The 14,782-nt window shown below is 44.9% G+C and overlaps 1 protein-coding gene across 2 annotated transcripts in view; it reads left to right on the forward strand.

Moving 5' to 3' along the window:
- Window positions 1-14,253, forward strand: part of SETD5 (SET domain containing 5) — a 41,445-nt gene extending 27,192 nt beyond the window's left edge. For both annotated transcript variants that reach the window (XM_009329942.1, XM_009329941.1), the window contains exons 18-23: window positions 2,109-2,165; window positions 3,651-4,118; window positions 5,907-6,193; window positions 9,207-9,340; window positions 13,145-13,218; window positions 13,409-14,253. In XM_009329942.1, the coding sequence (XP_009328217.1) occupies window positions 2,109-2,165; window positions 3,651-4,118; window positions 5,907-6,193; window positions 9,207-9,340; window positions 13,145-13,218; window positions 13,409-14,008 (1,620 nt within the window). In that variant the 3' untranslated portion in view covers window positions 14,009-14,253. The remainder of the gene's footprint in view (window positions 1-2,108; window positions 2,166-3,650; window positions 4,119-5,906; window positions 6,194-9,206; window positions 9,341-13,144; window positions 13,219-13,408) is intronic.
- Window positions 14,254-14,782: the final 529 nt, after the last annotated feature.

Here is a 14,782-nt window from a genome sequence, read left to right on the forward strand (position 1 = left end):
TAACCCCAAGTACGGTAGAAATACTTTACATCAGCTTCCACTGTATCCTTTGTTTTTCCTTTCCCTTGATTGGGTAGAAGGAAAATACCTTATACCTTTGATTTCTTGATAGTTTCCTTTTGCAAAAGTCTGCAGAAGTGCTGAGCAGGCTGTGTAGGTAGTTTCCCTTGCTCTAAACTCTATGGGAGAGTTAACAGCATCCATCCAGCTGGGACCTTCCGCTTTGTGTTGCTGCTCTGTGCCTGTGAATAAGGATCATGCTGTTTGCCGTTTTAGTTTTATTTTCTAGTATTGCATATTTTCACTTTAAAAAAATGGAACTCTTCAGGCTGGCTGCTTACACTCTGCCAGTTAAAACCATTAAAAAAAAAAGTTATGCAGTGACAGACTGCTCCATACTAGGGAGTGTTTTGCAGGAATCCCTCATCTGTTTTGCAACAGGGCAAACAGTCCTTTGTGGTATTTTTAGCTTAGTGTGCTTTGATTATTTTCTTTGACAGCCCTTTCTTCTAAGCTGTCTGAGGCAGATCTGTAGAAGTTAGCAGGGAAGATTGTGGAGCATTGAGGAGAGAGATGAAAGACTGTTACAGGCACAGAGCTTGATTGGAAATGATCCTTACCTTTGCTCTGGTTGAGGTGGCAGATCAGGGCAGTGTTGCCATGGACCTTCACAGTCTAGTCACTGATTTCCTGTCCCACGTTAGTGTTCGTTATTTTTGTTGCCGTGTGTAAGACGTGGGAAGCCTGGATTTCACTGGGCATCTATACCTTACTTGCCCCCTTTACCTTTTTTCCCCTTGAAAAGAGTCTAACAGCTCAGTAGACCATAGGCTGCTTTGTTCAGAATTTTTTATTTCTCTCAATGCAGCTTATTCATAATACTGCTATTTTAACGTCATGTCTGTTTCATTTAGCTATCATCAATTCTACCTTGAGTGAATGCATCTCCCCATGTATAAAGCTTTATACTTCAGTCCTATGGCACTGTGGGAAGAGAACAACAGAAAGATTCTTTCATCAGTTCACAAGCTTCCTCAAGCGAGCGGAAGATGTCGCTTGACATCTTGGCTTGCCAAGGAACACATTTTTGAAAGCTGTGGCTTTTAAGAAACTTCCTTCTTGGTTAATTTTCTAGCTGCTCTCTGAGGAGCTTGTACCATAAGCTTCTGAAGCTCTGGTTGGTCAGGTTTTTACAGACTGAGTTTTTTCAGACTCAGTCTGGGACTTCAGATTGGAAACAAATTGGAGGATGCTTAGCCCCTCCTATATTCATAGGAGCGACTAGAAGCGTGATCACATGCATCTACTTTTTCTGTGGAGTTTGTCAGAAGCTTTTTTAGCTAAGAAGTTTCTGAGATTCCTCAGTTTTCTGAGTGTTTCTGCTTTGCAGAGGACAGTGACTCCTGCCATATTTCTCTGATGGCAACGTACCTCTGGGAAACCTTCTTCCCTTCTGATTCTGTTTTAGGCCTGCTCAGTAGCATGGAAAGGAAAGTGCTTGGGAAGGAGGCCTTAACCATGCCATCACGTGTGAACGCTGCCTTCCACTGATAGGTGCTCAGATGATATGTTACGACATTTCACAAAGCTGTCCATTCACACCTATTCTCTTGACTTTAGCTGGAAAAGTGGCCCACAGTGGATTGAAGGAGACATTTTTGTTTTCTAGTATAAAGTTTGTGAAAGTTCGCTATAGTGTTTGGGGGATCTTAGTTTACCTTTTGGGCAAAACCAGGCTTTCCATCTCTCCTGTGTTCTCAGACTAAACGCCATAAATGGCTGTCTCTGTATTTCAAGGTGCAAACCCTGTCTGACAGCATCAGGAGTACAAAGAATAAGATGCTTCATTTCTTAACACTTACGTGCTCTGTTTTGGGTACTAAGTTACAGCATGAAACGCAGTAACCCAGTCCTGTCTCTGTGCTTCCAGGAAGCTTTCGAAACCACTTAACCGAGGGAGTTGCCATCCAGGCTGGGGCCAGTTCATGGGATAGTCTTTTTTTTTTAGAATAGCCATTGCTAACCCCTCTGCTTGTTTTTTAATTTATTTTATTTTGCTTCTTGACTTTTTAAGTAGATGAATAACAAGATGCTTTTCCCTCCTCTAGAACGTATCTTCCCCTGAGAGTTCCCCTGCGCATAGGCCTGAGTCCATGTCACCCGAGGTAGTTATCACACCGTCTCAATTGCATCTGAGGTCGGGAGCATGTGTGCTTGTGTGTGCATTTGAGGCCATGGTGGGAGGGGAGGGATGAGAGGTGCGGGGGCAAGTGGGAATAAAGGTGGAGCATTAGTCACAATAAGGCTGAGGAGAGTTTTCAGGGTTATCACGAGAGAGCAAACAAATTGAAGACTGGAATTTTTTATTCACTTGTTGACACTGGTGGGAAACAAGCAGTGTGAAGACTTGGTACGTCTCAGCTCCTGAGGTGAACGCAAGAGGTCTGGGGTTTGAAATACCATAATCAAGTTCAGCCACGGCCCAGCAGATAAGTGGTGTGTGATATTTACTCAGAAGCAGCAAAATGACTACGGGGGAAGAAAAGGGAAAGCATTTGCTACGAGTTTTGACTTGTGAGGACACAGTGGGGCACCTGACCTGCTCTCTTCAGCCTTGATTTATCACCTGTTCACTTGCAGACTTAAAATGTTGAGGAGATACCAGAAAGTAGTACTTTGTTTACCTGCTGGCCTATTGTAAAATATGAGTGGAAGTACCTTGCTCAGAGACTGTTTCACAACAGAAAATACACACTCATCTCCAATGTGGTAGGTTAGTTGGAGCTGTAATACAGCAGAAGAAACATTCTCAGCAGCAGCAGTAGGGCAGAGCTGGTGCCTGGTGCTGCTGTGTTTTTCCCTAAGCACTGTAGTCCTGTAAAGGGATGAAATCGTGTCAGTTATGCTCATTGTCTGAGATCCTGACATATTAACATGGTGAAGGAGACGATTATGCCGTTGCCCTGGAGGTTTTTTGGCACTTAAAGTAGATAAATGGATATACCATTGTGTCAGTGCCTAGTGCTTCAGAAACTGTGACAGTGCAAAGATGATGCTATTATGATTTTGTTAGAGAATGTACAATGTAAAATGCAGTATAAATTAAATGAATGTACTATTGTTAGAGATTTCCAAAGCTCACAATAAGTGAAAACAAATGGCTTGGAGGTCCTGGGCGTTTTATTGTTAGGAAGTTAGTAGTGGCTGATGTGGGACAGTCAAGAACTTGGCTAATAAAACCAGCAAATGGACAAGCAGATCTTTTCTGTTCTCTCCCCATAATGAACCTAGCTGGTACTATGTGTTAACATCAACTTTGGGACATATGAGGCAATTGAAAATGCTGTTTTTTCTTCATTGACTGCCCGGGGATAGTGCTGAGCCTTATCCTCTTGCTGCAGTAAGACTGCTAAAGGGGAAAGGGCATCTCGTATTGGACAGCTAAACTGATTATTATTCGGTCTTAGTCATTCCCCTGTAGAATGAGCAGAACAGTGCAGGAAAGGGCCAAAGGGGTGATCAGAAAGGAACAGGAAAGCAGCAAGCTAGCATTGTACGGAGTACTTCCTGACTAAGTTTCTCTCCCCACCCTTGCCTGACCCTTTTCCTGACTTCCCACCCCCCTCCTATATCCTTCTTGGATTTTCCAGCTCTGCCTCCGATCCGACCTGGATTTGAAGGGTGGGTATGTGGATTCCGGTGCAAACACCTGCCCAGAACGACCATCGCTGCTCAGCTTCGGATCCTCTGATCTGACTCCACAACCCTCCATAAACTCTACTTCAGAGATGAACTTCCCAGGGAAAAGTGGGGAAGCACAGATGCTGCTACGAAGCTCTGATCAGGCTTTTCGGACAGAGTTTAATTTAATGTATGCCTTCTCCCCATTGAACGCTATGCCACGTGTGGATGGGTTGTTGCGGGGATCTGCTCCTTTGGGAGAGAGGAAGCCAACGAATTCGGAAGCGGGATGCTGCAGCTCTCCTGCCGAAGGATATTTCAGCAGACACGAGTCAGGGCTGCTTAAAGAGACAGTGCATGGATCCATATCTCCCTGCAGCGAGAAGGCTTGTGAAGGCGTCAGATCTGCTCCCCAGAATCCACCACAAAGGAAGAAGGCAAGTATTCTTGTAAAAGAAACTCTTAAGATTGCAGGAACCTGAGCAGGAACAGTCGGCACCATGGGAGAGACTTACAGGGAGAACAAAGAGAGCAGAATACAACTAAAACGTAGGCTGGGGAACAGTGCCTGGATGAAAACAGTCTAGAAGTTAAAAGAGAGCGAGCTACCTTTTAGGCAAGATTTTGATGTGAGAGGTGGAAGAAAAGGACCACAATGAAAATACCTCTTCTGGAAGCACAGAAAGGAGAGCGTGATGCTCACAGCTTTCATAAATAGTTGTTAAACTGAGACATGACCCAGAACAGTAACACAGTGCAACTGTACTAGTTGGTGGAGGTGTCACTTACCAGGATGAAAAGGGTCCTTACTAGGAAAGAGGGTCTAATGTTTAAAAAAAAAAAAAAAACCAACCACAAGCTGTTTATTAGAAGGTATTAGAACAGTTCCATTAATATGGAAACATAGTAACATTGCAAGAAAAGTAGGTGAAGGTTGTTACTTAAATTTTAGCTCTTTGAAACTAAAACCACAGGAATATTGCCTAAAGAAAGCAAATGCATGTTGGCTTTAGAACACGAAATGGCGTGTTCTAAAGCAGGCCAGTGACCCTCATGGGACTAAAACTGAGTGAAAAAGACAAATCAGGCGTTGCCATGATAAAAATGGGTACTCATGGGACAAACAAACATACACTTGTGGAGATGTGTATCGGTGCCTTTTCCTGTACTTGGAATTTTTTTTTTTTTTTTACTGCAAGTGTGGTAACTCAGATCACTTGTATGAGTGTCCAGCTGGATGGAATATCTTATTTCCATTCCATTTCTGGAGGGTTTTGATTTTTTCCTTTGGTTTTCTTTTAAAGTTACACTTATCTTAAAACCTTCATATGTTGAGTTACTTTTGGAAATATCCTGTTCAAAGCCTTCTATACAGGCATTGAGTCATAGTTGATGAATTCTTCAGCAGAGCTGCCTTCTGCGAGTGCTTTATGGTGTCTGTGCCTCATAATAACTCTAAGGGAAGGTACAGTGAAAGGTGAGCGCTCAGCTGGAAATACTTGTGTATTTTTGGTTCTGCTGTCCCTGTGTTACGAGACTGCATTATCTGGGACCTTTTGATCTGTGCCTTTGACAAATTTGAGACTGCTTTGCACAAAATACATGATACCTTTTCTAAAAGTAATTTATTTAGGTGGTAGTGCTGGAAGGTTGCAATACTGGCTGGGGGACCACCATAGCAGGAACCTGCTCTAAGCAGGTTAAAACTCTGTGTGAGGCTTTACCAAGTTTTTAGCATTAATGTGGCTGAACTAGTACAGGTGAACAGGACTCTCTGAAGATACCAGTTCTGTGAAGGAGGTTCTTGTTCTCTGGTTTTGAGATGTACAGATACTGATACACATTTCATATAATGTCACAAACCAGAGAGAGGGAGTGAAGGGTGTTGAGAGGAGGATACAGAGGCTTGACGCTTGAATATGAAGTAATGTGAAATTCCAGATTGTTGGAGAAGCAAACTAGCTGGATATTTCCGCTGAAGTATTGGTCATAAAGAGTAAAATGTGGGTGAGCATGGCAGTCGATGAGTGACCCAAATTTGTACCATTTAGCTCTTTTTCCAGAGTGCCTGCAGATTCAGGAAGATTTTATAATCCCAATATACCCTTTAAAGTTTTATCTGCAAACCCAGAGAAATAGATTTTAAAAATGGTGTGTGGGCATGTTCCTCCCCCTGTCCTAGTCCATTGCGTTCCCTGACTCACGGCTGTATTTTTCTCTCCCAGGTATCTCTACTAGAATATCGCAAGCGGAAACAAGAAGCCAAGGAGGGAGGCGATTCAGTGCGATGTACAGGGACTCCTACCCGACAGGGCAGCAGCAGTTCTGTGACTGACACAGATGGCAACAGCCTGCTGGGCTCCGTAGTACGAACCCCGTCCTCCCCACAAAGTGGCTTCTCCCCTTCTCATCCCTCCTTGCCTCATGTAGAGGACATCAGCCCACCAGACTCGAGGGGGGCTAGTTCCTCAACATCACTCAGCAAATCCCAGGAGAACATCAGCAGTAGGTGGTGAGTGTTATCCTTCCAAGCAAGCCCGAGATTGCTCCACAGAGAAGGACCAAACTCTCTAGGGGGCATTTCCACAACAATAAGTGCAGTTGGATGGATTTTTTTGTTCTCTTTCGTAATTGCTAAACAACCATGAAGGATACCAGCAGCCTTCTCAGCCTGCCCTTTAGTTCTTGGTTTAGATACCAAAAATCTGTCTCGAAAGATATGAAGTTAAATAGTTGTCTATCTCTTCCACCAGTTTCCTTTTAAGGTCTCAGGTTTGAAGGTCTTACTCTTGCGATGAGAATTTAATCCGAGTCTTTTCTCGGTGAACCTCCACTCTGTTTGGACTTGTGTGACTAAGTCAAATCTTTTCAGAAGGAAAGCTCTAACAGAGCCCTCTGCAACTTTGCATGTGAGAAGCAGGGACAGTGAAACAACTCCAGCTTCTCTAATGCCTTGCACATACAGCTTGAAGAGCAGTTACCAGACTGCAGTCGGTGGCTTGCCAAAGGCCTGGAAAAAACACCTTTATCGTGTTACCATGAGAAGGTTTGATAAGGGGAAAGGCTGGTCTTCAAAAACTTTGAACCTGATAGTAATGTCTGGTCCAAAAAATTAAGTACTGCAGCACTGAAATGCGGAGTGTTGCATTATAGTGTCAGTGCAGTGATGGTTAGGGTGTTCTGCTGATGGGAGCTATGTAGTACACTGGCTCTGCTGCTTTGTACTTGAATTCTGTTCTTGGACACCACAGTCAAAAAGGCATACCTTTCTTAATGCTGATTCGCCACGTACGCAGCTGTGTCACTGCTCATGTAATGGCAGGGGGGTGGCAAGGGAAGAGATGCTAAGCAATGCTGAAGGTAGTGAGAAGTATGAAGTCTGTGTTGAAAGTGCTTGATAAACATTGTTTTGGGTGAATTTGCAGGAGTAATAAGATCTGTTTCCTTCCCTTTTCCAATCTTCCATTACTCTTCAAGTGGAAATTTATAGAAATAATTTGTCTTGTACCTCTCTGACAGTACTCTGTCTGCCAGGTGACCGTTTGCCAGATGTTGGGACTGGCCACAGCTGAGACCGTCAGCTGATGAGTAGTTTATAATCATTATTTTATAATCAAATATTATTCTGTGCAAGTGTTGATATCCCATGCCCTTCTCCTCCTGTGCCACTTCCTTCTGCCTGCAAAAGGGTGAAAGAAAAACCTAGCTGAATGGAAAAAAAAAAAAAGTTCAGGGTGAGGTGTCAGTGTGGCAACCTTGCTCTAGTACGATGTTTTATATTCTGTGAGCTTCACCTGCTGCTTCTCAGCAGGTGCTCTGGATTCAGTTTCTCACACAGTTTCATGAGTAAGTATTGTGTGGGAATAAAGATCATATTGTTATGGGACACTGGATATAAAGTTGAAACTGTGCTGATACATTTTGAAATGGGATTAAGCAGATTTGCTGCCTTTTAAATTCTTGTTCTGTGTTTTAATGGGCAAGACTAACAAACGTACAGACCCCTTCTACTTTTAAAAAATATATTAGAAACTGCGTGTTACTGAGTCAAAGTTGTGACCCAATTTCACCTTTAACTCTGAGTGCTTGCGTTTCAGATACGTTTCCAAATATTCACAATGATATAATATTAGGGACAGAAGAAAATGGTGGGAACTAAAATTACGTGCCTTAATTTTTAGAGTTGTCCAGATTTTTGCTGAATTCTACAATATTTGCCAATAGCTTTCATTTAAAAAAAATTAAGTTTCTGTCTCTTTCAGTTGCCAAGATACAGCCATCACAATGTAAACAGATGTGCTGCTGCCCAGTAAACCCAGCCTTGCAGAAAACTGTCTCCAGCAAAACAATAGCAGCAACGAAGGTGTGAATTCACCCCCTCACCCCATTCACCTCCATGAGGTGTGAACTCTGGCCCCTTCTCCCTTCTGCTTCAGTGAGGGGTGAACTTCAATGTCTGGGCTATTTATTTAAAAAAAAAAAAAAAAGGAGAAAAAGCTAACACAAAGCACAGTTTTTAATATATCTTTAAAAAAGAAAAAAATTAAATACAGAAATCTGTTAATACGGTGTTAAGCTGCGTGCTTACATGATATGCAGTGCATTTAATATTATACTAAATATTTAAATTCAGGCATTTTTAAGGTGCGTGTTCTTCAGTGTCTAGGGTAAAGGCATTGTGAATCCCTGATCAAGGTGCTACTATCTTATAGGTTAAAACACGTATTTCTAAAGAGATTTGGATGGTCCTGTGCATGGTAGATTGAATATTGACCCAAGGGTCTGGAGTTTGTCTGTGGCTCTGTTTTTCTTCTACAGATTGGCTTTAGGAAAGCCACTTCGCCTCTGTTTTTTCACCCTCAGACTAGACACTTGTACTGTATAATGAAACAAGATCTAGCGCTAATCTTGAGCGGAGAGTTTTCACATTACAGAATAAATGGGATAAAGTAGCATTAATGGCCAACCTAGCTCTGCTCCAGGAACGTTGCATTACCTGACTGTACTATCTTGACACTGTATTATCATAAAGGTATTGGGTTTGCTTCTTTTTAGTTTGAATAAAAGTAATCTATGCAAAATAACTGCATCTAATTTGAAAACAATACCAGGATTTTCAAAATGCTGTTGAATCTTGAAACAATTTTTCTGGGAGAAGGTGTCCTTATCTACTGAAGTGGATGTTTATACCACGTTTTTGATAAGAGTAAAGATTTTGTATTTCTGAGGGCAGCGCTATCACGGTAGCCGGTGAATGGCAGTGTAAGATCCCACAAGAGGCTATTTACATTGCAAAAGCAGTTCAGAAGTTTATTCCTCATCTGTCTAGAGAGCTGGTGGTCTCTGATCCCTCCCTTCTGTGGTAGGGGTTTGCATTTGCACTAACATCATACCAGTGAATTTAAGCAGAAACTTAAACTTGTCCTGTGATTATACCAAGGACCCCACAGCCCCCTCATGCGTTGGTCACGTTGCTCTCGGCTGCGTAATAGCAATCCTCAGCTGTTACTGGGTTTTTGTTGCAGGATGGTCCCAACGTCAGTGGAGAGGCTTCGAGAGGGCCAAGGCATACTTGAGAAGGTGCTGCGAAGTGGTGCAAAGGTATCCCAGAGAAATGAGTCCTCACCTACCTGTGACAGTGCTGTTGAGAGAGATGCAGGTAGGAAGATGAAACTTTTGAACACTTGGTTGGTGGGAAATGATGGGCTCAGATAACCTTGCAAACTTGTCTATGAAGTTAGTTGTACCTTCATCTTTAACGTTATCAATGCTGTATGAGAGCCTTCTGCAAACCATACTTTATTGTTATTCAGATACTGCCTGAGCCTATACCCCTCTTCTGGTAGACCTGGAAGAGCTCCAGATTTCTCCAGGGTTTGGGTTCAAGACTACCTGCATCTTGGCTCTGGCAGGGACAGCTTCTTTGTCCTTGGACAGATGAGTTAAGCGGCACTGCTTCAATTGCCCCTGTGTCCTGGGAATGAAAGTGCTATCATTTAATAATTCTAGTTGGCTGAACATCCAGATAAATGTATTATCACACTAAAATGCAGGTGTAGGCTTTAGGCAGTGCTAAGAACTAATTTAGCTTCCAAGCCTTACTTCAGCTCTTTTTGAAGTTACTTGATTCCCTGAGTTATGATATTTGTCAGTTTTGTGAAATGCACCTCCTTATTGAGATGAGTTCAGTTCTGTGTTGATGTTCCTTTCTTCTCCGAATAAAGCGTTGTCCTCACCAAGTAGCATGCAGGATCAGTGAGTGTTTGTAATTTGAGCTGAAATTATGCCCCTCTTTTACCCATCTGTGGTCTAAAGATGAGATGTGGCTTGCTGTGAGATGGACAAATCACTTCATCATTGCCTAATTTCTCAGCTGTGAAATGGAGTTATTTTTCTTTCATTTATTTTGCAGTCTCTGTTGAACATGATTGTTTTTCTCTAACAGATAGTGCCCTCAGAACCCTGATGGCACTTGGGACTTAGAGGGATGGATCATCATATTTAAATAACTTAATCTGTGTGTTGCCATCAGCCCCTGCTTCCTCATAGCTGAGAACTGTTGTTAGAGACTCCTGGCTGATACGGTTACAGCTTGCTGATGATCTGTAGCAGGGATCTGAATCTCTCTGGAAGCCAGAACCTAGTCGTGTGGTATTTTAGACGTGGAAAGACGAGAGCCTCTAACCCAGGCTAGCACAGAGCGCTCTTTGGGTAATTCAGCAGCTACAGCAACTCTTGCCTTTGGGGTATCTCATTTCTGAGCATTTTAGGGCGAGTAGGTATTCGCTTCATTCCAAGTCAGACTTTTTCCCCAGTTGCAGGAAGGTGTATTTGGGAGCGCTTTCTGAAAACTGGCCTCTCATCTGGGGTTTGGCTATCTTTGTATACCTAAGCACATCTCAATGCCTTTTCTTCATGTAGTCTTGAGAGGGAATGCTCTACCCTATCAAAAATTTCACTGGTTTCATGGGACTCCACTAGGAGCCTGTCTCCTGTCTTTCTCATACCAGTGGAAATGGCTTTCTCCGTGGTCGTTTTTTAGAAGGGGAGGCAAAATCCAGATTCGCAACAGGCCTTTTGCCCACTGTAATCTGTACAGCTCTGGCTCTTCAGTGTCACCCAAGACTTAGGCTGGAGTTCGACTTTCAGCTACATTGATCTGTTCTTCTTCCTTGTTACATAAAACCCATCCCACTCCAGGCTGTGAAAACTTAATGCTGTAGCTGACAAAAGTCCTTTTGTCTCTTTTGTTCTAGAGCAGCAAAATATTTTTTTTCTTCTTTGTATATTCTGGCAATTTCTTCAGTGGCTTGTTCAGATTCTGCGAGCCACGTTCCCTCCCCCAGTTGCTGGTCTGCTTCTTAGGAAAACAAATGAGTGGCTGAGTCCCTGTCATTCCTGGTATCACCTGTAGGAGTTGTGAAGATACACAATTACTTGATGCTGCAACGGATGACAATATGAGGGGAACTAAAAACCCTAAACGTGGATGGTTTGCTGATGGGGCGTGTAGGAATGAAATGGAATTTGTGTGCATGCCACACTTGTGAGAATCGCAGCTGCTCTCAGTTAAAGCTGTCACTTCGTATATGCTTTAGGCTGACACAGGCCAGTACTGCCAAGAAAAGCAGTTCTTCTTTATGTCCTTCCTTGTGCAGGTATTAAGAAATGGGGGAGGGAAATGTTGGCTTTATCTTTTAAGTTTACATAAAGCAAATTCAGGAAGGTTATAGTTTATTCACCCTTTGTAATGTAGAGTCTTTTGATAGTCTTTAACTTGTCAAGGTTTTTTCTGTGAACAGTCACTGCCAGTAAGTTGTGCAGCCCTGCTGGTGTGCCTGGCCTTTTAAGAAACAATTTCTTCCAGAAGTCTTTAGATTTCTTCTGATTCTTACACTCTGGTTAATCACAACAATCTCCTGGATTAAACAGTTAGTCTCTTCTGTGTGTGATTGCTTAACAAAACATGCCCCAAACTTCAAGTCTTGCCTCTCTGCAGTGCAGTACTCAGAGTGTGAGCTACAGCAAACAGCTACTTGATGCATCAGATGTAGTTTCAGAAAATAAAATGGAAGGCGGCACAGGACATGTGCTGGAAGCTTCACGCCCCGCTCTCTGTGCAGGTCCTGTGCCTTGAGGAAAAAGGCTTCTGAACCTCAACAGCAGACAAGACAACTCCATCCAGGTTCCTGTTTAGCTAAGCCAGCAACCGTGATGTAGCACAGAGGGGATAACCGCAGCAAAGCCATGGGCACTGCTGACACTGATGCTCGTGCCAGTGCATCTGGTGCAAAGCCAGACCTGTCTGGCAGAAGTACAGAGCAGGCTAAGGCAGCATGTCCTGTTTCATGACTGAGACACATCTGTCATATAAATTTGATACTAATACTAACACTATTTCACCAAGGCATTTCAAACGCGGCTTCTGAGAATCCCTGAGGTGCTGCAGATAAACATCTCTGTCTCATTAGACTGCAACATAACTCTGATGTGAAATCTTCTAGTCCCACCAGTTTCACTCCCTCCTAAAGAAACTGTAGCCCCGTGTTACAGTACTGGCAACTGAAAAACACGTGGCAAAGTGGCTGGGTCACTTGCGGTAGGTACTTCTTGCCTACCCCAGTTCAGGTTCAGTTATTTGGTAGGAGAAGCAGCTCACCCACCGTCATAAGACTGAGTGCTAGAAAGGCTTGCTCTGTCAAGAAGCTGCTTATTCCTCTTGATCTCTCACATAGCTAAGGCGGATCAGTGTGTACTGTGCTGCTGTTACCCCTCAAACTTCAAAGCATTTTCATCATCTTGCCCTGTTTCTGAAATTGGCGTTTCTGAGGTCTAAGAGTAACTCCGTTTGGGGCAGCTCAATTGACTTGTAAAGCATAATCCCCAAAACAGCAGCAGGGGTGCCGTCAGCCTTGGCAGCATGAGACTTCAGTATTCGGCAGCGCCTGCATCTGCCTTTGAGGAAAACCTGCAGCAGGATCCTGCTGACGACCATCTAAGAAGGGACAGTTCTATCTCCCCAGCTGTAACTGTAGCCAGTGTGGATTCCTGTGACCAAGGCTGAGTGGGGAATTGCTGAGTCCTTAGAAACTGCCTTCTGCCTCTCATACCCTTCTGGAAAGCCAAGGGGGCACAAGCTGTCTGTGTGGTGTCACCGGGTGCAGCCGTTCAGATAGGCTGGTCCAAGGCAGGTGAGCTTTGTGCTAAACCAGAGAGAGCTGGGGTAAGGGAAGCAGCAGTTCCTAATGTGTGTGGCTGATTTGTGCATGTTAAGGTTTTCCAGTTGCCTTTTGCGAGGGTTCTTCAGCTTCTGCAATGCTGATGGCTGGAGAAGCCGCTCTTGTCTCAGCTGTAGCTGGATGCAGAACGAGATGGCTGGGGTGCGTGCAGGTGTCATTTGAGAGGGAAGTGCTGTGGCCTCAGTCCAGAGGGTGAGGTTTAATATCTTGCCTGTACATTGCAGACACAGCAGAAGGAGACACTCCAGAAGCCCACAAAGGACCAGCAGTTTACAGTCCTTCTCGATACAGCTACCAGGTAAATTCTTTCATATGTTATCTGCCCATTCTGAAATAAAGCTTTTAACAGGATTAGGGGGGAAACTGGGTTTGGCTGCCAATTATTCCCAATCCTGCTGCACTAAGCACCTTTGGCACGGGAGGGAAGTAGGAAACGGGAAAGTCAGTCTGACGTGCCCTTTGTTTTATTTCCCCACCGACTTGTTCAGCTCCTGCAGTCTGACAGTCCCCAGGCAGAATCGCAGACCCTTCTCCAGCAGAGTTCCTCCCCCTACAGAGGACACCTTACTCCATCTCCTGGGTACAGCTATCGAGCAGCAGCACAGAGGACAGGACACAGCCTCTCTCATGGTTCCTCGGAAACATCCCTCTCCTCCACCTCGTACTCCAGCCCTGCCCACTCGGTCTCCACAGACTCCTCTGCCCTGTTTGCAGGGAATTCGGGGTATTACAGCAGCCAGCAGCACTCTGGCAGCGTCAGCGGCAGCCTCCTGAAGAAGAGCTGCCCTGCTGCTGCCAGCCCAGCACAGCAGACGGCTGTGGACTCTCTTTCCTCCGAGTCGGGCTCCCAGCCCTGCACAGGCACGTCGGGCTCCACCTCCGCTCCCCAAAGTGCTAGGTCACTACAGTCAGACTTGCGGACTATCAGTCTGCCGAATTCTGGGCAGTCTGTTCTCTACCAGGGCTCCCGGGGGGCAGTGATTTCCAATGCACAACACTATCCGCACCGCGGGGGAAGCAGTGTCCATCAGTACAGACTTCAGCAGCTTCAAGGTTCTGGAGTAAAGACTCAAACAGGACTTTCCTAGGGCTGCCTGGACTCCAGGAGGACAAAACTGCCCATAGCTCCTTCCAGTCACCTCTGGAAGTGGCTCCTGGGCCAGTGTTGGGAGCTTGCACCTGATGCTGGGGTGCCAGGGGTCAGAGGCTGAGGTCTGAAATGCACGGGTGAGGTTTGTGAGCAGTATTGGCCTCTGGCCTTGTAGGAGAACGCAGATTTCTCTGGGGCAGAGACTGTAGCAAAGCTGTTCCCTGACGCGTGGGTACATTGCAACAAAAAAAAAAAAGGCAAAAAAAAAAACCAAATGGTTCAAGTGCAATGACTGTGGTGCAGCCTCTGTCTCTTGTCCGTGCCCATGGCCATAGTCACTCATGCAGTACGGACATCTTTTTGAATACGAAAGCAGTTTAAGGAAAACATTGGGGGAAGTTGAACTCCAATCCCAAAGCTCTCTTTATAGGTCAGGTTCTCAGTGCGTTCTGGGGAGGGCTTTAATCCGTTACGATCATTCCAGTCACAAGCAGACGAGCGCACACGGCTGCCTTTGGGCCTGGGTCATGACTGCCGCGGTCGGAGCTGTTTCCAGGACAGCAGAGTCTCCACAATGTGAACTAGCACGGGGAGGGTTGGAGTGTGTGTGCCTGTCGCTGCAAAGGATCTGGGATGCACTGTCGCGTGCTGCTCCGACGGCGCGCGGTGGCCGCGTCCGTCGCAGGTCTGTGAACGGGAGCGTTGCTGGGGCGGTGCTGCCACGTGCCACCGCGCCGGGGGGCTGCCGGGGCGCAGACACGCTGCGGGGGTG

Source organism: Pygoscelis adeliae, unplaced genomic scaffold, assembly GCF_000699105.1.
Source record: "Pygoscelis adeliae isolate BGI_AS28 unplaced genomic scaffold, ASM69910v1 Scaffold208, whole genome shotgun sequence".
In the NCBI taxonomy this organism is placed as follows: domain Eukaryota; kingdom Metazoa; phylum Chordata; class Aves; order Sphenisciformes; family Spheniscidae; genus Pygoscelis; species Pygoscelis adeliae.